We start from the raw sequence: 23,771 nt of genomic DNA, 5'->3' as shown, positions 1-23,771 counted from the left end.
AGTCTGTCCCTATTGAATCGGCTTCGGCCATTTCAAAATTAATGAATTCCAGTCTTTTTGTTTACTCGATCTATTTGAAAGAGTTGAATGATGAACATTGAACGAACATGTCTGAACTAGACAAAGAACGCCAAGATTTTCTCCACACACATGCTAATTGTTTCTCTGAAGGCCTGCTAGGCGAGTTACCCCCATCTCATCCTGAGGATCATACTATTGATCTAATTCTTGGAAGCACACCACCAAACCGGCCACCTTTCCGTGTTAGCCGAGCCTAGAATGAAGAAGTCATGAACCAACTGAAAGACCTTCTTGAAAAGGGTCTTATCTAGCCGAGTACTTTACCCTACTGCTCTCTAGTTTTGTTGGTATTGAAGAAAGACGGATCTTGGAAAATGTACATCAACTATAGAGCTCGCAATAAAATCACTATCAAGAACACATTTCCGATTCCAAGGATCCATGATATTCTTGACCGACTTCAAGGATCCTCTTGTTTCAGCAGGATTGATGTGAAAAGCGAATATCATCATATTAGAATCGCTCCGAGAGATGTCTAAAGGCAGCCTTTCGGACAAGCTTTGATTTATACAAATTTTTGGTGATGCCTTTTGGACTTACCAATCCTTCAGCGACTTTCAACCGAATGATGGATAGGATTTTCCGAGAGCACCGATCTTTTGTGGGCAAATTCTTTGATGATATTATAGACTTCTCCAAGGATGAAGCAAAACATCGACACCATCTGCTACAGGTCTTTCGGACATTGCGAGATATTTTCTTGCCGGAGATACACTTTCTGGGACACATCGTCTCAACAGCACGATGGACCCGGTCAAGATTGAGACTATCCGCGATTGGCCAGAATTAAAGAATGTTCATGAAGTTAGAAGCTTCTTGGGCTTGTGTTCTTACTACCGGCGGTTCATTCGGAAGTTTGCAGAGGTAGCTTCCCCTTTGCACATTTTGACTGAGAAAGGAGTCCCTTTCTTGTGGGGACCGACAGAAGTGACTGCCTTTCAGACACTTCAAGAAAAACTGACTACTAGACCAGTGTTGGCTTTGCCAAACTAGCCTATTGTGATGCTTGTGGTCGTAGTCTGGGAGTGGTCTTAATGCAAGCAAGCCATGTGATTGCTTATGACACTAGATTGTTTTCAAGGCCAGAATTGACAGCACAAAATTGATAGGATGGAGGAGGAGGACCTAGCAGACACTCCTCAGATTTTTTAGCTTTACCTTGAAGCATTCGGTCTAGCATAGTCTACTCCGATAGAACCCCGAACTCAGTAAGGGTGAATCTGGTGCAGCGGGTTTGCACAAGAGGGGAGTCACTCCGCTCCTTTGTCGATAGATTACCTCGATTTTGAATAAGGTCACTGATGTCCCCTTTGGGTTTCAGAAATACTAATCGGCTGACCAGTATTCTGTTGTATGACTTTATGGACAAAATTACCGAAATTGAAGATAATTGATTTGTGCTCTCTCACTTGGATTGTTTGAGTGCAGGAACTGAAAGACGAAATGACTGCAGCATTTCGATCTCATAAATCTCCATAGACACGATCGCAATAAGGATTAGTTAATCGGGCATCAGTGAGGTTCGGAATGGATCTAGATGCGATTACTAAATACGTTGCTGACAGTCATGGTCTAAGATTTGGAATGAATTTTTCTGTGATTTGTCGAGTGATGTTATGTGATGTGACTCGTTTTTTATACAGTGCTAGATGTGTCGTGTCTAGTGCGTCGGTACTAACAATCACTGTCTACTAAGACAGTTTATGGCCTCTGTCTATTTTGCAAGCGTAATCAAGGGCGATTACAATTCTTTCAAAAGAGGGGTATGTCACAAATTGATGAAGTGGCTACCTGTACGGACGCCCGCAATTCACACTGACTGGTTGACGTGGCAGCTGTACGGAATCCCGCGATTCACGCTGGCCTACTGGCCTGGTAGAATGTACGAAACTCCACGTTTTTTGTTGGTGCCGACGTGGCCTGGTGTACGGATTTCCACAGATTACGTTGTTGCTTATCTGACAGATTTTTACCCAAGATGCTTTTGGAGTTAATTGCTTTTGAGTTTAATGCTTTTGGGACTCCGCTCTTAGCATCCCTTGCAACCTTTATATTGGACCCAAGGGGCTCACTCTGCAGAGCATTTAGACGCAAAGTCTGAGAGCCAGCACCCGTGGGAGTTGTACTTTGCTCAAAGATTAATATGAAATACCGAAAGGGGCACCAATCTTTAAGGCCTATCTCTCTTGGCCCGGAACTACGCCAGGGACCGTGTCGACTCTTAATTTTGTGAAGTGTTTTGAAGTGAATCTCTGCTATGTCGGGATAGAATCTTGACTTGGGATGTCCAAGTTTGTTACAATTTTGCATACGTAATCGAGGGCGATTACAATTCTTTCAAGAGGGACGAATGTCACAAAGTGATGATGTGGCGTGCCCAACTGGAAAGAGAAAGAAGTCTAAAAGCATCTTGGTCCAAAAGCTAGCGCTAGGGAGAGAGAGAACGCGATTTGCGAAAATCCGTCCAGAAGCCACGTCAACAGTGCAAATCGTAGAATTCTGCACAGCTGCACGTCATCAGCTATCCACGCCACTATTAGCCTTGTGTCCCTTAGACCCCCATCAAACAGGACCCCATAAGTTGGGATAACTTATAAAATAGGTGTCCTTCAATTGTTAGGCCTCTCGGATAGGTTCTGCAAATTGATACAACTACTTCTGCATCTTTCAATTTACCCCTCTTTGTCCGGAGTTTGTCCTTTAGGTCATGCCACGTCATCACTTTGTGACATACCCCCCTCTTGAAAGAATTGTAATCGCCCTCGATTACGCCTACAAAACCAACATAAGCCGGAAACCAGTTCAGCAGACACCGACTCTAAGTACCGATGCACTAGACAACACATATGTAATACTTGTACGAAGACGACATTCACTGAGCATTCACGTGACATTGTGACATACCCCTCTCTTGAAAGAATTGTAATCGCCCTCGATTGCACCTACAAAACCAACATAAGCCGGAAATCAGTTGAGTAGACACTGACTCTAAGTACCGATGCACTAGACAACACATATGCAATACTTGCACAAAGACGACCGTCACTGACCATTCACATGACATTCATATCACTTATCCCCGTCGAGATCTTAGATGAGAATCATGATCAGCGTAACATATTTAGAAATCACATCGAGATCTCACCGATCTCTCTCGAATGTCTTGATTGACAAAACCTTGTTACTATCATATCCACATTACCCCTCAGGTAAGCAAGACCGAAACGCTACAGCCATTTCCTCTTTCAAACATGCACTCAAACACGACACAAATGAGAGAGCACGTATAAAAAATTCATTTAAGGAATACCCATTTCAAAGTACTTTTTATAAAGTCATACATCAAAATATTGTCAGCCCGTCAACACCCTTGAATTCTCAGAAGAAATCGGTGACTTTAATCCATTTGGGTAATTGATGACAAAGGAGCGGAGTAACTCCCCTCTTGTGCAATCCGCACCACACCGGATTCAACCCGCTGATCATCCCTAACTCTTGGAATAGTCGAAGCTAGACCAAAAGCCTCAAGGTAAACCTCTAAAATCCGCAGAGTATCTGCTAGGTCCTCCTCTATCCATTTCGCATCCAATGCTGGATAGTTCTTAAACTTGACTAAGTACCGACGTATCACCTTACCTTTCACTTTCCTTTCCGATCTCAATGACACCTTCCCCGTAGACATGTGAAATGTGTTGTTGTAAGCAAACTCCACCGAGGGCAAATACTTCTCCCATTAAGCTTTTTGATCAGAGATATAAGACTTCTACAAGTCTGGAACCACTGAATTCGCTATATCCGATTACCTATTCTCCCACATTGCCCTCCAAAACAAACTAGTAAAACAGGGATCTCTATCTCAAACTATCGATTGAGGAATGCCATGTAGTCAAAATATCTCTGGACAAACACTTCAGCCAAATGATCTGGCTTAACCGTCTTCTTGATTAGAACAAAATGAGCCTACTTGTTTAATCTGTCAATGACTGTCCAAATGCCATCATCCCAACTGTGAGTCTTAAGAAGGTCAAAAATGAAATCCATTGCTATACTTTCCCAAGGTAGGCTAGGTGTAGGTAAAGGCTGCAAAAGACCTGATGCCTTATGTCTGTCAAACTTGACCTTCTCGCATTTCTATGCCACGATGGCCCCAAAAAGGTGCCCGTTAAATGTCGCAAGAGCATCGGTTAGGCCAAAGCATCAGCAAAAACTCAAATAACCCAAAAGTCGTCCCAAAAGCTGTCTTGTAGACATCTCCCGAGCGATTCGGATCTGATGATATCCGCTCTTCAAATCGATCCACCTAAAACACGAAGATCCCTGTAGTCGGTCAAGAATATCATCGATCCTAGGAATCGGAAATCTATTCTTGATAGTGATTTTGTTGAGAGCTCGATAATCGATGCACATTCTCCAAGATCCGTCTTTCTTCAAAACCAACAACACTGGAGAGCAATACGGTGAAGTACTATGCTGGACAAGACCCTTTTCCAAGAGGTCTTTCACTTGGTTCATAATTTCTTTGTTCTAGGCTCGGCTCACACGGTAAGGTGACCGGTTGGGTGGTGTGCTTCCAAGTATCAGATCAATGGTATGATCCTCAGGACGAGCGGGTGGTAACTCGCCTGCCCTCTGAGAAGCAATCGCCATGAGTGTGGAGAAAATCTTGGAGTTCTTTATCAAGTTCAGACATATTTGTCCTATCCTCATCATTCAACTCTTTCAAAAAGATCGAGTAAACAAACAGACAGGATTTCATTAATTTTGAAACGACCGAAGCCGATACAATAGGGACAGACTCCCCCTTAAGTTTCACATCAAGTACAATGGTTCGACCCTTCTCTATAGTGAAAGTCGCTTTTCTTGTCCGATAGTCAACCACGGCGTTGTTCTAATGGTACCTGGGAATTCCCAGAAGCACATCACAACCTTCCAAGGGCATTATGTAGAAGTCCTCGTGCCCCAAATACCCCTGACAATGCAACCGAAGTTTGCCAATGACAAGTGTAATGGCTACGTCCCTGCCGGATGCCGCTAGAACTTCCTCTACTAGTGGTCCCATCCGATCGGGTGTGATCTCGAGCCGCGCCGCCAATTCAGGTGAAATGAAGTTGGCCTTGGCTCCTCCATCAAAGCTCCGCAAAGTTCTGTACTCTTGTTAATCGTGCTTGGGTCAGTACCCATGCAATTTGGAACCAATCCTCCATTCATCTTGCCTTTTTGTCCACGTTCCTTAGCTGCTTTCGAACCCTCAGGCCCTTCTTCATCTTTGTCGTTTTGTTCTTTCGGTGCCTTTTTAGGGCACTTCGCGGAAATGTGCCCAGTTTCCCCGCATCCAAAGCACTTCCCCTCTTTGATGTAGTTAGTCCTCTCTCGAAGACTGAGTTTGGGTCGTGCATCCTTTTCTTTCTTTTCTGGGTTGCTCTTCTTCTTTCTACTTTCATTGTTCGAAGTCTTTTCGGCCCTTTGCGTCATGATTTTATCTGTGGGGTAGGTCAAACTGCCTGAATGAATGGAAAAACCCCGTTTCGCATGACTCATCAGTTCCTGAATGGAATCTGACTTTTGCTCTAAGCAATGATCTCGGATCTCTGTAGGAAGTCCCAAGGTAAACCGCTCAATCTGTTCTTTGAACGAGATCTTCTTAAATGAAGAAGCTGGTAGAAAAGAGCTCGAGAATCTCTTGCAATATGCGTCCAATGTATCTTTCTTCGTCATCTAAAGATGGTTCCAAGCAGTTCGTATGTCGCGTTCGTACTCTTGAGTCAACCAAGAAGAAATAAAAAGCTTTTTAAATTTCAGCCATTTTAACTGGCGCTTTATTGTTCAATAGAAGCGTGGACCACCAAGTTCGAGCATTTCCCTTGAAGTAAGAGGGAGCCCTCCGAATCTTGGAGTGCTCTGAGTAATGTCCTCCAGAGAAAGCTATGTCAAACTGTTGTATAAAGGCCAAAGCCTTTGAAACGTCTCGAAATCCAGAAAACGTGTCAAATTTATTTGAATGTCCACCTTCTTTAAACTCTCGGTCTTTTTTGCTTTTATCTTCTAGAAAGTCGTACTGGTTGGTTTTATAAAAATTCTTCTTCCTTGCATAAAATCTGCTCTCGTCAGAGTCCGAACTATCCGAAGACGAGTCCTCTGTAGAGCTGTCCGAAACTGGGCGAGATCTAGACTTCTTTGCCTTTTTCTTGCCCTTTCCGAAGCGTTGCTTTTTGCTTCGCTTTTGCCCTTTTCTGTCTTCTTCGCTCGAGTCAAAGGAGCCAGAAGAACTGTCAGAAGAAGAAGAAGAAGAAGAAAAACTAGGTACTCCTTCAAATTGCACACGCTTCTTCTGCTTTCTTGCTGAGGCAATAGTAGATTGACGACCCAAAGTAGATTGACGACCCAAATAACCCAGTAAGTCAGTTGCCTCTCTTCTGCTTTTTGTCATGCTTTTTGGCTTTGTTCTGCGAGTCAAAAAGCTGGCTAATCCTTGCATCAACCACCTCTTCTAATTCTTGCTTTGTAAACATCCTCCGCGTAGGAGGTTGTTTGAGTAATGGTTTGAGGTGTGGCTCCGTGGTTTGCGGCAACTGTGAGTGCACCTCGTTGAAGGAGGTCTGGGTGAAAAATTTTGCAAGTTTAGGGTCCTTCGCAAAATTCATCATCAACTTTGTCGCATCATCGACCAATCTCCGATGTTCCGTCTCTTCAAGCTTCGCCTGAGTAGGCCGAGGCAAGCTGTACTCCTCGCTTGAATCTTCTTCGTGATCTCTTCCCGCATCTCCCTTTGGAAAGAAAATCGACTGTCCTTTGCTTGAATCCATAAGTGCCGCGTAAAAAGGATCGGATTTCCCGGTAGAAGAGAGATCGGCCGTGCTCTGTTACCATTGTAACAGACTTGGACACTCCAAGTCAAGAATCTACAGCGACACGACATGAATTCACTTCAAAACACTTCACAATTTGATTCCACACCGGCCCAACAGAGTTTTGTGCCAAGAGGGATTGGCCCCAGAGACTGGCGCCCCTTTCGGTATTTCTTTTTGTATTAAATCTGTTGCACAAAGTACAAGGGACTGGGTGGTCTCACTCTCAGACTCTGCGTCCAGATGCTCTGAGAAGTGGGAGCCCAAACTACTCTTATAAAGGTTTACAAGGGATGCCAAAAGCAGAGCCCCAAAGCTTTCAAAAATAAAGCCTTTTTAAAATAAAGCAATTCTTTTCCCCAAAGCTTTTACTAAAACTTGCGTAGAGTAAAAAGCTGCCAAAATTCAGCGTAGGTTTTCCGTACAGCCTACCAACGCTTTTTGAGCCTCAAATTGCGGAGACTGCCGTACAGTCCAGCCACGTCAGCAACCTACGTGAATTTCGGGTTTTTTGCCACGTGTCATTGCAGCCTTTCACGGGCCTGCCAGTCGGGGGCGTGTGTGTGGGTGCTCTGCTGTCCATTGTCTAGGCCAAGCCACGTCACCCGTTTGTGACACGTGTATCGACTACTTTGAGTTTTGAAGTGCAAGTGTTAAAGTTTCTGATTTGTTTGTGTGTTGCTGAGAGATTATAGTCTCATCAATGCCAAGCCGGCTACACGCAATGGCAAATCTCGACACCTCACTTAATGCTCTTGTACTGTCACAAGGCGGGCACCATGTGCCAATAGAAAAGAACAGACTGAACAGACTTTTAGCACTTCAATAACAACTGAACTGAGAGAGAGAGAGATAGAGAGACGACACGCGACACGGAGTGGCGGAATTTCACCCCAGAGAGTATTGGCCCCAAACCTTCGCGCCCCTTTCGGTATTTCTTTATATTGCATCATCAAAGTACAAGCCGGTACTCCAGACTTTGCACCTTCTTTAGGAAGCATGCCAGAGAATGAGCCCTAGCCTCATATTTAAAGGCCCTTGGCCTAAAAAGCAGTTTACATGAAAAGCTTTCAAAATCAAAAGCTTCTGGTCCAAAAAGCAATGCCAAAAGCTACCAACGTAAATCACGGAAATCCGTACAGCCTGCCACATCATCATGCCAACGCAATTTTCGAAAATCAGCCACGCTGTTGCAGTTTTAGGGTTAGGGTTTCCAGAATTAGGGTTTGCAGGTTTTAGAGTTAGGGTTTTCAGAATTAGGGTTTGCAGGTTTTAGGGTTAGGGTTTTCAGAATTAGGGTTTCAGAAGTTAGGGTTTCTGGAATTAGGGTTTCAGCAGTTAGGATTTCTGGCAGAAATTAGGGTTAGGGTTTTCTGCTCTCGGGCAACCACGTCATCACTCTGTGACACTTCTTCTGTTGCTTGTTCTTCATAGGGTTTAGGCCCCTCGGCCGGTAGCTCCGTTCTTCAGTAGGTCGACACGTCAGCAGTTTGTTACATCTCCCCTTCTTGAAAGAGAGCAATCATCCGCGATTACAGCATATCTGCAAAACAACTCAAGTTATTTCAAAAATTTCCGAGGGTCATTCCGAGGGACATTCCGAGGGACAATCAATTTGCTCTTTTTATTAAGGAGTTAGCTTCTCCTTTCTGCTCTTTTGATCAAGGAGTTAGCTTCTCCTTTCCTCTAGATCGGAACTCTTGATATTCCGGCGTAGTAAAATTAGCCATCACACCCAGACCGTACTGATCTTCCACCGGTGTCTTGATGCACTAAAATTACATACCCAGGCAATCTCATCCAATTAGGAATATTCAGTAGTTGGCACATCACAATGCAACACAAATGCTTACATATGCATGTTACAAGACATAGAAACATAAAGCTGCCGATGAGCACTCCTCCCGCATAACCTAACAAGGTCCGGGCCGAGAGATATTCAACGACTCCCTCATCACTCCTCCCGCATAACCTAACAAGGTCCGGGCCGGGAGATATTCAACGACTCCCTCATCACTCCTCCCGCATAACCTAACAAGGTCTGGGCCGGGATATATAGAGGCCTTTTACAACCAAACGCCTCCTAGACCGTAGCCTGCGTCGTTTGGAGGTGCTGAGAGTAACCACTGCTTAGACTTCTTAATACTCCTCCCGCATAACCATCCAGGTCTGGGCCGGGAGTCACAACAACAATTATTTTACAAGCATACAACCAAACGCTCCCCAGGCATCGGCCTGCGTCGTTCGGAGATTTTCAAACATACAACGAAACGCTCCCCAGGCATCGGCCTGCGTCGTTCCGAGGTTCAAACAATACCAAAACATATTTCTCACTTCACCCGGGAGTAAAATCACCAATCATTGAAACCAGTATCAAACCAAAGTCAAACAGTTCAAATCGGCACCGAAACAGGTTCAAAACAGATACCATCCATTTCAAACAAATTCCAAACAAGATCAAACAGAACTCAAACTTAAAAAGCACTCTCGACATTAGTCGAGCTCAAAAAGTCGACTGACTTTTCATCCTGAAACCTGCACCAAAAATTAGGGTTAGGTTCCTTTTATGCGGTTGTAGCCGAGCACAGCATGGTCCGCCAGCTCTTGGACAAACAGTGTTGCTTTGTCGACGATGGTAGTCCTAAGATAGCAATCGCACTAAACCTCCAAGGTCATCTTCTCGTGAAGAGACATCTACTGAGAGATGTCGAGAAATTTCAAGATATAATCTGCTAGGGTTTCCATGGCAAGCATTTCAGGATACCCCACTCTGCCAGAAGTTGCACTCCAAAGGAAGATGTCAGAAACCATATAACTTCGGGCAAAAAATTTCTTGAAAGCTTGCCAAGTACTTGGAGTATGTTGCTTGATAGCTGTAGACATCAACACTGCATGGCACTGCTTCTGAGAAAAAAAACAATGACTTGAAACAAATCTGGATCCTTCTCTTGCAAGTGATCTTAATTGGCTTATGCCTTGTAAGACACTGCGTTGAAGACGGGAGCACGCCCGATGCGCGATGAAGTAAGGGTGGGAGTGGCTAATAAGTCTGGGCTGGAGGGCGAAGATCTCTCGAATAAAATTCCAATAGCTCTGTCTGCTCTTTTATAGGACCGGTATGCTTTCAGATATGGCTGCAATCCAGCAAGGGAAAATGCTAGGGATGATGCAGAGAGGGAGGGCAAAGGGTCTCCAGGGAATGCCAGAAGTAAGCGAGGCTGAAAAAGCCATGCAAAATTATGCTTCCACGAGACATCTAGGTGATACAGCTGCCCAATTGTCCACAATCACCTGCATTTCCACTTGGTGCATCTAAAACGCATGTTGCTCGCATGTATTTAGTGGTGCGCCTTCTTCTATTGCTGCACTTTGCCACAGCTGCATAAGAATGTGAATGTGTAGGGGGGGAGTTCCTTTTAAGCATAATAACAGAAATTTCTGCCATGAGAAAACCCAGGCAAATGTTAACACAACAAGACGTTTGGAGACAAGGATGGGAGGCAGCCAAGAAGCAGGCACGAACATTGGTAGGAGGGAAGCGGATCCAGGAGGTCAACTTGATGACTGGAGCTAAGATGAACTGCAAGTGTCACCTGGCAGATCATCATAAGAAACCCATGCCACATGTGAAAAATACCGGACAAGATGGAAAGAAAGTAGCATACAGAGATAGGTTACCGTTGCACTTTAGAACTGGAATGGAGCTATCTACCCAGATCCAAGGGGAAGATAAAGGCTCGTACAAGCAGTAAATGAATTTTTCTCTAAATAAATAACAAAGCTCAAAGGAAGGGCTTGCAAAGAGTGAAGTTATACATGAGCTAGTCCGTTTTCCATGTTTAGGAAATCAAGAGTTAATGCTATTCTTTTCAGGGGGGAGTTGCATTCATTCGCATCAGTGGTATGATAGAATAAGGCTGTCCGTTTTAACTTGGTCAAATTAGTACGAAATGGTCACACGCCTTCACATTAGAGCAGTCAGAATTTGCAAAGCTAGAATGACCAAAACGAGGTAGAAATGTAAGATGGACAGAGAGGAGGGGCAATCATGCTATGAGGCATTGTCAGCAAACATACTGCACTGCATGCCGCTAGGGGTTTGTTGCTTACAGGCGACTTTATGGCGGAACCAAAAGTTTGTGTTGTGAACTTTACACCTTGGAGGACTCACACATGCTATTCATGCATGTGGTGGCAGTTCAGAAAATTGTCTACAGATAAGCCCATATTACATATAACTTGGAGTTCACCCAACAATAATAAAACTGTCTCCACTATTCTGAATAACTTACAAAGCATGTACTTCAAACGACTTTCGTCAAAAACGCCCAAATGTTCCAAATAGGACGTACACAAAAACATACACGGTAGCCTTTGGAATCTTGATTAGAAAAGCCAGCAAACCTGCAAGGCTTTCTCGTAAAAGAGCTTCGTCAGTGACTTTGAAACCTGCACACACACCACCTCCAGCAAGTTCATCTCGATAAACCATTGCCAAAGTTCAAAGCATGGTTTTATTGAAAACCAGCAAGACACTTCACATAATGAAATGAAAAAACTTAAGAGCAAAAGCAACCCATTACCATTAGTAATAGCTCTCTTCGCTGCCTTAACATTCAACTGCAAGTCATTGACAGCCTATTAGAAACTTGTACTACAATGGACTTACAGAAAAACTTTTTGACAATACCAACAAGGTGAATCTGAAAGCCTTTCTTTTCACAACCCCTTTATATCTCATAAACCCACCAACTCACGAGGTAGCCCTGCAGAAACCACGTTCGAATGTAAATGAGTGCGTGCAAAATCTGCGGCTTCCCGTCCACCGTGTCCATCAAAGATTGCAAAATGAGCAGACCTACACAACCAGAATATCAAGCAGTAATGAGCTCCAGCTTAAAAGAGCAGACACGTTAATGTGATGAGTTAAAGAAAGCACACTATCACACTAGACAAGAGAACTAATTATTGCAAACTACACATAAATTAACTATCTCAACAAGGTCAATAGCCACAGTTGCCTCCATAACAGCATGGAAGAGCTTGTGTGGCCCCCAGGTTAATGCCCCCTCTTAAAGACTACATAAGATGATAAAGTGTGTGACTGCATGTGGCATCTTCAACAAGTTTAATTTGATGGTCCAAACTCCACACTTGCTCAACAACCTTAATGAACGATTGCTCCCAAGTGTTCTAGTAGTCTCCTAAGGCTTCTTGAGGCCTTATGTAGGCCAAAATTTGGGATATGAACCTTAAGTTTAAATGCGGGACAATAGGCTTTGCTTTTCGCTAGGCCTTGTACTCACATATAGATGCCTAGAATTGCTGTCACCAGGAGGTGTATTTTTCCTGTTGCCTTCCGTAAATAAGTATTAGATATATTTATTTTATTTTTACTTGTTTGTCCCAAAACCCTTGAAAAGGTGCAAGTGGACATTGCATGGCCAGTGTGAAACGGCTCCATCCAAATGGGTTTCTCACATCGGGGATCTAGGTCGGTCAGAGAGGGACTGCCCGGGCCAGTTAGCACTCAATTCTGATGAGTATGGAAGCTCGTGTGCACCAAACTGGAATTTGGACCACTAGTCAAGTCACTGCAACTTTATAAGTTGAAAGGGGCCAGTAAATTAACCCACATTGTAGATGTTGGTCAAATGGTAGTCTTCAATGATGGTCAGGAAACCGATAGGGACGCCATGGAAGCATCTCCTAAAATTTAGGGAACTGCTATTTTTGACCAGAAAATGTGTTCGCGTCATTAGCACTGCAATGACAAGGGGAACATTTTATTGCCCTGCTGCCAAGTCAACTGACGCACCGGTTGAGATATTTTTAGCAGGGAAAGCCCAAACTCGGAAACTGGGCGACGTGTCAGCCTGTGAGCGATTCTGCCACTCTGGGAGGCAAAAACGAGCTGCATATCAACAAAGGGGGCGCCATTTTCAGCCTCAGGTGGATTGTAGCCGGTACAGAAGCTATGGAATGCTTACCTTGCCCTCTATGCACAGTATGGTGACGGGAGTGATGCCCCGCACGCTACATACTGCTCTCTTTCTCCCCTACGTACAGTATGTTATGCCCCACTAGTGGGCTTCTCATTTGACCTATGTACAGTCCTGGGGGTTTATGCGCGTTTGCCAAGGCAAGAGCCTTCTGAACAGGAACCGGATTAGCTAATTGCTAATCCCCCACAGGTACGCACAGTTCCATCACGAAAGATTGCGAGTTTGGAGAGTTTTCTCGCGTGAAAACTCGTCCAATTCACAGGGGAACTGTCCCATTGCGTGCCGGAGCCCTTGGGACACGCGTAGGCGTGTTCGCTCCGCTAAAAACGATCCGAAACAGGAAATTACAGCCTGCTGTGTTTTTCTGCAGGTTTAGGGTTTCGCACCTAAACTGCAAGGGAACATCGGGGGAGCCTCGTGAGAGCCTTGGGATGCGTGTACAGGCTTTTGGACTCCGGAGAGTAAAAAACAGAGAATTACAGCCCGCTGAATTTCTGTGACAGCTCACCAGAAAGCTTCCAGATATCGAGGGAATCCGTCCTAGACAGGTGTTTTTGACCTACAGGGGTTTTTGCGCCGTTATGCTGTCGAAATCCGGTCGAAAACCTGCGTTTTCAGCCCTCGCCAGGTTTGGACAGCTTTGTGAAAGCTTGTGCTAAGTGGTCGGATCGTCTACCTTAATTTGAATAAAGAAATACCGAAAGGGGCGCCAATCTTTGGGGCCTACAGGGTGTCGGTCTCGTGTGCGCAGTGACATTCTAGTCGCTGGACGCAACTGTGTTCTCTTCCCTTCTCAGTGCTCTGTGTAAAGTTAACAGGTAATTGAAATAGTACCGCCCTCTACGTTGTACGGGCCGGTTATATGGTTCCATCGACGGGATAGTCACTTTTTCTTCAAAAAGTGCAACGTGGATTGTTGTGGGTGAAAGCAACACAGAGCTTGTCGATATGGCAGAGAAGAGAGACCAAGTACCTGAAGCGGGATCTTCCTCACATGGCACAGAGAAAATTCCTTCAACTCTTCAAGAAGAGGACAGGTTGTTTAGAACTCAACTGCGTTGTTGCATGGACATGTTTCAGCAGTTGGCTAACGACCCAAGGATGCAGGAATTCTTACAGGCTCCGACACAGGGTTTTCAGCCTCCTACACAGGGCATGACTGAGCCGTTGCAGGAAAAGGAGATTTCCAATGCGCATAGGACTCATGATGCTCGAGGGAAAGCCCATGTGGTTGGGAACCTAGTGGTGTCCAATGATCCAAAGCAACTTGCTTTAGCTGGACAGGAACCGTTTGTGAATGGTTAAGGGAGCAATGAACAGGCTATGCGTCAGACCCTTCCATTACCTAATACTTATCCTAGTTATTTTGGAGGTGGTTCAGTGTTTCAAGCTATGGCTGGACCTTCCACAGGTTATACGCCAGGGAATGTGTTCGGGACAATGCAAACAGGCATTGGTAACTCTCTGTACGCGAACATGGGTGTCCAACCAGGTTTTCAGGGTGCCTATGGCCAGTTTCGAGTGCTTGGAACACAATTTGGTATGGCTGGTTTTTCGCAGCCATACGTACAAAATGTAGATATGACAGGGAAAACAATTGATGCGAGTGCTCGAATGAACACTCATCGAGCACCACTGTTATAGGCACCTGTTTATGATAATGTGGCTCCTTTGACTCAGCCTAAGGATTACAAGGAAGGTGGGCAGAGAGTGAAGTTTGAAACTTTCAGAGGAACTGAGGACCAATTAAAGGCTTTGACCTTCATACAGCAGTTCGATGAAGCTTATGCTGGAGGCAACTTCACGGAATCTTCAAAGATATGCAAGGCTGCCACTTTCTTGAGAGGGAATGCACTCCAATGGTGGACCGCATTGTTGAACCAGGGTCAAGCCCCAACAACGTGGGTCCAATTCAAACAACTTTTTGCGCCTGCATGGTTGACAAACACTTTTGAAGTCAATGTAATGACGGAATGGCACGAGTTGAATGCTAAACAGTGTGCGGATCTGGAAGAGTACAATAAACGGTTTTGGGCCGACGGTTTTGGGCCGCACTGTTGCCAGTCACCTCTTACCGGTTTGTGCCTTTGTCAGAACAAATTGAGAAGTACTGTTGCGGATTGCCCAAGAAAATCAGGGACTATTGCACAAAGACTACTGTCATGAATATGTTTCAATTGATAGAGAATGCAAGAGTGCCCAACAATCTGTCGAAGGGAGATTCTGATGGATTTAATAGCCACAAGAAAGGGGCCCGGGGCAAACAGTTTTCAGCCAAGGGCAATGTTGCAGCAAAGCCTTCTGAGTCTCCTGCTAAGAAGCCCTCCACTCAAGAAGCTCATACGTCCAAGAAGTAGTCTAAATCTTCTTCGGAACGAGCACAAGGACAAAAAAGGCATTTTTCTGGCAAAACTTTTCAGGAAAGGAAAGCTCTTAGGGAGGCCAAGAAATGCTACATTTGTGAACAGGAAGGACACTTTGCAAATGAGTGCCCACAGAAGAAGTCACAGGATAAGGATGACAAGTCAGACCATAAACGGAAGAAGCCAAAGCCGAGTGCAGGACTTGTTCCAGATTTGGTTGGAGATCAGCCAAACAAAGATGCCACGGAGTTGTGCAAAGCTTGGGGCAAAGTTAGAGACCAGACAATGCTCGTTTTCTTTGATCCAGGAGCTCGTGCAAATTTCATATCACCAGAATTGGCATCAAAGTTGGGCATTCGTGCAGAGGAGATGGGAATGACAGGCGAAGCACGTTTGGCATGCCCAGGACATTCAGAGCCTGTTACTCCCATTCTGGGAAAGCTTCGTCTGCACATTCAGAGCTATGTGGATGCGGAAGAATTTCATATTATGCTGCTTGAGGGCTGTGATGTGTTATTGGGTATCCCATGGTGTTACAGGTTGCATGCTATGGTGGATACTTACAACAAAAAGATTACCCTTGTACATAGAGGAAAGACTCATGTCCTTGATGTAAAGCTTAAAGGCGAGTCTATTCCAATTGTTTCTGCTTCTGCTATGTCATCTGTAATAAAGAATCATCTTTCAGCGTACTTGATCTTTGCAAAAGAAGTACCTCAAGTTGTATCTAATTTGTCTACCTTAGATAAAGACAAGTCAACTTTTTTGAGTGGTTTCAGTGATTGTTTTTCGGACTCTTTGCCAGGGGAGTTACCTCCTGAGAGACCTGAGGATCATACTATAGATCTTGTGCTAGGTTCTAGTCCACCGAATAGACCACCATACAGGGTTAGTGCAGCCCAGCAGAAAGAGATTATGGGTCAGGTCAACGAGCTTTTAGAGAAGGGGCTGATTCAGCCCAGTTCATCCCCTTTTTGTTCGCCTGTACTCTTAGTGCAGAAGAAGGATGGTTCATGGCGCATGTGCATTGACTATCGCGCCTTGAATAAGAATACTATCAAGAACAGGTTCCCCATACCGAGGATAGATGACATTCTTGATCTGCTTGAGGGAGCGTCATTGTTTACAAGAATAGACCTAAAGAGCGGGTATCATCAGATACGCATTAGACGAGAAGATGTCCATAAGACTGCGGTCAGGACAACATTTGGTCTCTATGAGTTTCTTGTCATGCCATTTGGTCTCACAAATGCTCCTGCCACATTTAATAGAATGATGGACGGAATTTTTAGACCACATAGAAACTTCGTGGGTACCTTCTTTGATGACATGATTATCTACTCAAAGTCTGAAGAGGAGCATATGGATCACTTGACCGCAGTTTTCAATGAGCTACGCAAGAATAGGCTACTCATTAATGCGAAGAAAAGTGAGTTCTTTTTGCAAGAGATTCACTTCCTTGGGCACATTGTTTCAAAGGATGGGGTACGCATGGATCCTGCTAAAGTGGAAGCAATTAGGTCATGGCTAGACTTGAAGTCCGTACATGACATTCGAAGCTTTCTAGGCTTATGTTTCTATTACAGGAGGTTCATCCGAAATTTTGCTGAGATTGCTTCTCCACTCCATGCACTGAAAGGAAAAGGAGTTACTTTCAAGTGGACAGCCAAGGAAATTTTAGCGTTCAAACACTTGAAAGAGAAGCTGACTTCAGATCCGGTAATTATTTTGCCCGATCTTTCTAAACCTTTTGTGATTCAATGTGATGCGTGTGGCCATAGTCTTGGTGCAGTTTTGATGCAGAATGGCCGAGTAGTCGCATATGAGAGCAGAATTCTTTTGAAGACTAAAAGGAACTTGCAAGTCTATGAGAAAGAATTGCTTGCAGTAATTCATGCTCTCACTAGTTGGAAACACTATTTGCTAGGGGCTGATTTTGTTGTCCAAACGGATAATCAAACCTTGCGATATTTTCTCACACAGACGAAGTTGTCTGAGAAGCACATGCGATGGGCAAACATCTTGTCAATGTTCCATTTTCAGATTGTGCATGTGCAAGGGAAAAAGAACGTGGTGGCTGATGCGTTGTCACGAAAGCCCCAAATTTCAGCAGTGTCAATTCCGTACCATTGTGAACTAGACGAAATGAAGACACAATATGCTGAAGATTCAGATTTTGCAAGGATCTATGACCAGCTTGTTGATGGGCAACATCATGAGCACTATATGCTTAAGAATGACTTTCTCATGATGCATGGAAAGTTATGTGTTACTAAACACTTACGGCCAAAGATTTTGATGGAAAGTCATGCTCCACCTTATGCTGGGCATCGTGGAATTGATACGACAGTGAAAGGGGTTGAGGCATTCTTCTATTGGCCAGCTTTGCGTCAAGATGTTGACACATTTGTAAGATCATGCTTAGTATGCCAAAAAGTCAAATTTGACAGACAAAAGCAACCGGGATTGTTGCAGCCATTGCCGATCCCTGATAGGCCATGGGAAAGTATAGCAATGGACTTTATCTTTGATCTTCCAAGGACGCAAACAAGAAATGATGGGATTTGGACTATCATTTGTAGGTTCAGTAAGCAGGCCCATTTCATTCCTGTTAGGAAGAAGATAAAGCCCAGAACACATGGTCAAGATATTCATGAGCAATATCTTTAAATATCATGGGATGCCTCAGTCAATTGTCAGTGACAGGGATCCACGTATGACGAGTCTTTTCTGGAAGGCATTGTTTGAGAACATGGGCACTACGCTCAAGTTCTCTTCTTCGTTTCATCCGCAAACTGATGGATAGTCAGAAGAGGAAAATTCTACTGTCTTGGACCTACTCAAATGTTATGTCTCAGAGCACAAGGCAACTTGGGAACACCATCTCCCATTGGTTGAATATGCTTACAATAACACTGTGCATACATCAACAGGTAAGGCACCATTTGAGATAGTGGAAGGAGGAAAGAAAGTCCCACCCATTTTGCAGACTAAGGACAAGATATTTGAGGCAGACAAGTATGTGCAAGATATGGATGAAACATACAGGAAGATAAAGATTGCTCTTGAGAAGACTCAAGCTAAGCAAAAGAAAACTTCTGATCGTCACCGACGTGAACTTGTATTTTCACTTGGTGATTGGGTACTTTTGCGCTTTGAAAAGGCCAGGTTAAAAAAAAGGAAAGGCAAGGAACGCTTGTTTGCTAAGCTCAGTATGCGATATTATGGTCCTTTTCAGATTTCAGAAAAGATCAGCGATGTAGCTTACAGGTTAAAGCTACCAGAAGGCTGGAAAATACATAATGCTTTTCATGTCAGCCTTCTAAGGCCCTTTGTTGGTGATGTGCCAGAGAATATGCTTGATGAGGAACAACCCGAAGTGGAAGAATTGGATGAAATCCTTGTTCTTGAACAGATATTGGCACATAAAGAAAGAAAGGTTAGAGGAAAGGTTGCAAGACGCTATTTGGTGAAGTTGAAGAACTATCCATCATTAGATGCCAAATGGATGGAAGAGTCTGAATTGCTTGATTCACCTCAGCTATTGCAATTGTATCTTGAAGCCTTTCAAATGGAACCCACATTGACTTGATGCAGCCTTTTTGGAGCAAGACAAGAGCATGGTTCATGATGCTCAAGAGAGTAGTTAAGCAATTGTATCTACTCTTTCCATACAGAATTTAGCTAGAGAAGTTTGTGCTCAAGAGTACACTAGAAGACTTCTATGCTTGATATATGTGTCGTAGCCAGGTTGGTGGGATTGTTTAATCGTCCAACGCTACATTTCCGGAAGCATGTATATCTTGGATTCCCATCATAGAATATATGTGATATCAGGAGATATCTGCATGTATTATTGGCATGCAAGCGAGGTCGCTTGCAGTATTTCAAGGGTGGGGTGTGTCACCAGGAGGTGTATTTTTCCTGTTGCCTTCCGTAAATAAGTATTAGATATATTTATTTTATTTTTACTTGTTTGTCCCGGAACCCTTGAAAAGGTGCAAGTGGACATTGCATGGCCAGTGTGAAACGGCTGCAGCCAAATGGGTTTCTCACATCGGGGATCTAGGTCGGTCAGACAGGGACTGCCCGGGCCAGTTAGCACTCAATTCTGATGAGTATGGAAGCTCGTGTGCGCCAAACTGGAATTTGGGCCACTAGTCAAGTCACTGCAACTTTATAAGTTAAAAGGGGCCAGTAAATTAACCCACATTGTAGATGTTGGTCAAATGGTAGTCTTCAATGATGGTCAGGAGACCGATAGGGACGCCATGGAAGCATCTCCTAAAATTTAGGGAATTGCTATTTTTGACCAGAAAATGTGTTCGCGTCATTAGCTGTGGAATGACAAGGGGAACATTTTATTGCTCTGCTGCCAAGTCAACTGACGCACCGGTTGAGATATTTTTAGCAGGGAAAGCCCAAACTCGGAAACTGGGCGACGTGTCAGCCTGTGAGCGATTCTGCCACTCTGGGAGGCAAAAACGAGCTGCATATCAACAAAGGGGGCGCCATTTTCAGCCTCAGGTGGATTGTAGCAGGTGCAGAAGCTATGGAATGCTTACCTTGCCCTCTATGCACAGTATGGTGACGGGAGTGATGCCCCGCACGCTACACACTGCTCTCTTTCTCCCCTACGTACAGTATGTTATGCCCCACTAGTGGGCTTCTCATTTGACCTATGTACAGTCGTGGGGGTTATGCGCGTTTGCCAAGGCAAGAGCCTTCTGAACAGGAACCGGATTAGCTAATTGCTAATCCCCCACAGGTACGCACAGTTCCTTCACGAAAGATTGCGAGTTTGGAGAGTTTTCTCGCGTGAAAACTCGTCCAATTCACAGGGGAATTGTCCCATTGCATGCCGGAGCCCTTGGGACACGCGTAGGCGTGTTCGCTCCGCTAAAAACGATCCGAAACAGGAAATTACAGCCTGCTGTGTTTTTCTGCAGGTTTAGGGTTTCGCACCTAAACTGCAAGGGAACATCGGGGGAGCCTCGTGAGAGCCTTGGGATGCGTGTACAGGCTTTTGGACTCCGGAGAGTAAAAAACAGAGAATTACAGCCCGCTGAATTTCTGTGACAGCTCACCAGAAAGCTTCCAGATATCGAGGGCATCCGTCCTAGACAGGTGTTTTTGACCTACAGGGGTTTTTGCGCCGTTATGCTGTCGAAATCCGGTCGAAAACCTGCGTTTTCAGCCCTCGCCAGGTTTGGACAGCTTTGTGAAAGCTTGTGCTAAGTGGTCGGATCGTCTACCTTAATTTGAATAAAGAAATACCGAAAGGGGCGCCAGTCTTTGGGGCCTACAGGGTGTCGGTCTCGTGTGCGCAGTGACATTCTAGTCGCTGGACGCAACTGTGTTCTCTTCCCTTCTCAGTGCTCTGTGTAAAGTTAACAGGTAATTGAAATAGTACCGCCCTCTACGTTGTACGGGCCGGTTATAATTGCCGTCTTAGCTAGCTTTTTGTAAGGTCTCGTAGCCTCATGTACTTGCACAAAAACGTCCTCTACTCATTGATTGCCCATACAGACTCTATTCATAGGCAGCCCGTTTACAACTGAATCAAGGAGTAAATGCAGTGTGTGACCCTCCAGCACCACGATCTCAGATATTCGCACACAAATGCGTTCAAGAGGGGGGGGGGGGGGGGGTGGGGGTGGGGGAGGGGGGGGACACTCCACGTGGTGGGCTTGGATGCAATGGATTGATTTTCCACTGTGACTAACAGCTCCCCACCTCGTATTTTTAACTATGGTGGTCGCTCAAGGTTTACAAAACTGCACGTATTTTTAACTAGGGGGGTCGCTTAAGGTTTACAGAACTGCAAGTGCTCTACTTGGCCAGCTTCACCAGATATATATGATCCCCTCTTAGGTCACTTGTGCTGCGACGGTTTCTTTCCTTTCGTTTTGTTTGTTGTTTGTATGCAGGTATATTTCTTTATTTCTATGGTTTCTGTTTGTTTCGCTTGCTTGCTTGTATGCGCCTTATTTCTTTTGTGTGTGATGTTACAGACTAGGGCACCCCAAGTCGAAAATCTGGCACGACACACGAGAGAATCACTTGAAATACTTTACAACTTTATATCATACTTTAAAATTAGAGTCGACATGGCCCACCATAGTTCCGTGCCCAAAGGTATCGGCCCCAAAATCTAGCACCGCTTTCGGTATTTCGTCAATCGGATGCTTGGTCAAAATTTTTGCATAATGGAGATCCTTCAAATCCTGGAGCATTTGCTTAGCACAAGCATCAAATTGCTATTGACGCTGCATCTCCATTTGTTTATACTCCGTGGGCCATGGTGGCCTGTACGCTTGTTTTGAATCGTCAGGATCCGGTCGTCGTTCATTAGGATTTTCTGTACTTTGTCCCAATCCGGAGTTATTGGGTGAGTTCGTCTGATTCTTGCCGGATTCGTCACCTAAATCCATGTGTGTCCGGGTAAAAGGAATCAGATTTTCTTGGTGGAAGGAAAAATCGATTGAGCTCTGATACCACTATAACATTCTTGGACACCCCAAGTCATGAATCTGGGATGACACACGAGAGAATCACTTAAAACACTTCACAAACTTAATCACAATTCAATTGAGTCGACACGGCCCGACGTAATTGCTTGCCCAAAGGTATTGGCCCCAAAGTTTGGCGCGCCTTTCGGTATTTATTTTTATATTAATGCTTGAGGAAAGTTTCAAAGTCCGAGGGTCCTCTCTGCTCAGCTGCTCGTCAGCAAACTGAGTGGAAGAGTGGCACTGGGTTCATATTTGAAGGTCCATGGCCTCTCAAAAGCAGTACATGAAAAGCTTCAAACTCAAAAGCATCTTAGCCCAAAAGCTGGCGCTTTAAGCCATCAACGCGATTTGCGGAAATTCCGTACAGTTTCCACATCATCAGTCATCACAAAATGAGGGGCTGTCCGTACGGCCTGCCACGTCAACAGCCTTCAAGCAATCTTTTTTTATTATTATTCTTGTGTCCCCCAGGGCCCCATCAGACGGGACCCTATAAGTTGGAACAACTTATAACCTTTTAGTCTTGTCAGTTTTCGGGCGGATTTGCCACGTCATCATTTTGTCACAACGCGTCCATTTAGAACAAAGGTAATGGATGAAGTACATGCTTCTCCTTACGCAGGACACAAAGGCATAATGTCTATGACACAAGCCTTAGAAAGATATTTTTATTGGCCAACACTACGAGCTAGCATAGACAAATATGTCAAGAGACTGTGTACCATGCCAAAAAGCTAAGTATGCTCGCCATAAGAATCTTGGCTTGCGTCAACCCCTACCAGTTCCGCAAGTACCCTGGGAAAGTATTGCCATGGATTTCATAACAGACTTGCCACAAACTCTGCAATCTCGACTATGATAGACAAATTCATTAAGCAAGCTCATTTCATTTCAGTAAGAAAAACCATATATGCTGATCACATGGCCAATATCTTTCTCGCCCAGATTTTTAAGCATCATGGCATGCCTAGGACGATTATAAGTGATTGCGACCCACGAATGACCAATAATATCTGGCGAGCAATTTTTACGAACTTAGGAACTAAGCTGAATTTTTATTCGCCTTATCATCCTCAGACAGATGGACAAAGCGAAATCGCTAACTCCATAGTCCTAGACATTTTAAAGTGCTATTTCCCTGATAACCAACGAGAATGGGAGAAGTATCTACCTCTCACGGAATTTGCTTATAATAACACTATACATTCCTCTACAGAAAAAGCACCTTTTGAGGTTATTTATGGCAAACCACATCTTCCCCCAATCCTTCTCACCAAGGATAGGATATTCATAGCTGATGAATTTGTTCGAGATCTATAGATGCCGCTTACACTCAAGTGAAGCGTGCTATCCTTAGATCTCAAGAAAAGCATAAGAAAGCAACTAAATAAACATTGTAGTGATTCAAGCTAACTAAAGGGCAATTTGTTCTTCTCAAGTTTGATAAAGCGCGACTTAAGAAACAAGCCAATCAGAAAGGAAAAGCTGTAAAACTTTCCAACAGATATTATGGCCCGATTAAGATTACAGAACAAATAAATAACGTAGCACTTAGATTGGATCTTCCACATAATTAAAGAATCCATAATGCTTTTCACACGACCTTCTACAACCTTTCGTTGGCGACCCTTTTGGAGAACCAGTTACAAAAGATCCCCCTCATGTAGATAAAATTGAAAAAATACTTCTTCCAGAACAGATCATACACCGGCAAGAGCGCCAACTAAAGTCTGGAAGAACTCATTGTAAGTACTTAGTAAAGTTTAAGAATTACTCCCCTCTAGATGGTCAATGAATGACGGAATCAGAATTGCAAGATTTCTCAGACATCCTGCATAAGTATCATGAAGCCTTACTGTTTAGAAGCAAGAGAGATATAATATTTTTAGCTACGGCTACACATATATGAAAATGATTTTTGTGGACACAAAATGAATTTATGAACTTATTGGTACCAATGAA

At 44.2% G+C, this 23,771-nt stretch overlaps 1 protein-coding gene across 3 annotated transcripts in view; it reads right to left on the bottom strand.

The window, feature by feature from the left end:
- LOC147438385 (Protein phosphatase 2C family protein) overlaps positions 1 to 23,771 on the bottom strand; it is a 63,125-nt gene that overhangs the window by 13,513 nt on the left and 25,841 nt on the right. For all 3 annotated transcript variants that reach the window (XM_086487688.1, XM_086487685.1, XM_086487687.1), the window contains 3 exons: positions 11,676 to 11,784; positions 11,510 to 11,546; positions 11,331 to 11,375 (listed from right to left, as the gene is read on the bottom strand). In XM_086487688.1, coding sequence (XP_086343814.1) covers positions 11,331 to 11,375; positions 11,510 to 11,546; positions 11,676 to 11,784 — 191 coding nt within the window. The remainder of the gene's footprint in view (positions 1 to 11,330; positions 11,376 to 11,509; positions 11,547 to 11,675; positions 11,785 to 23,771) is intronic.

The sequence above is a fragment of the Adiantum capillus-veneris genome, chromosome 17, assembly GCF_014529385.1.
Source record: "Adiantum capillus-veneris isolate H3 chromosome 17, ASM1452938v2, whole genome shotgun sequence".
Classification (NCBI taxonomy): domain Eukaryota; kingdom Viridiplantae; phylum Streptophyta; class Polypodiopsida; order Polypodiales; family Pteridaceae; genus Adiantum; species Adiantum capillus-veneris.
This window is presented reverse-complemented; position numbering and strand designations above follow the sequence as displayed.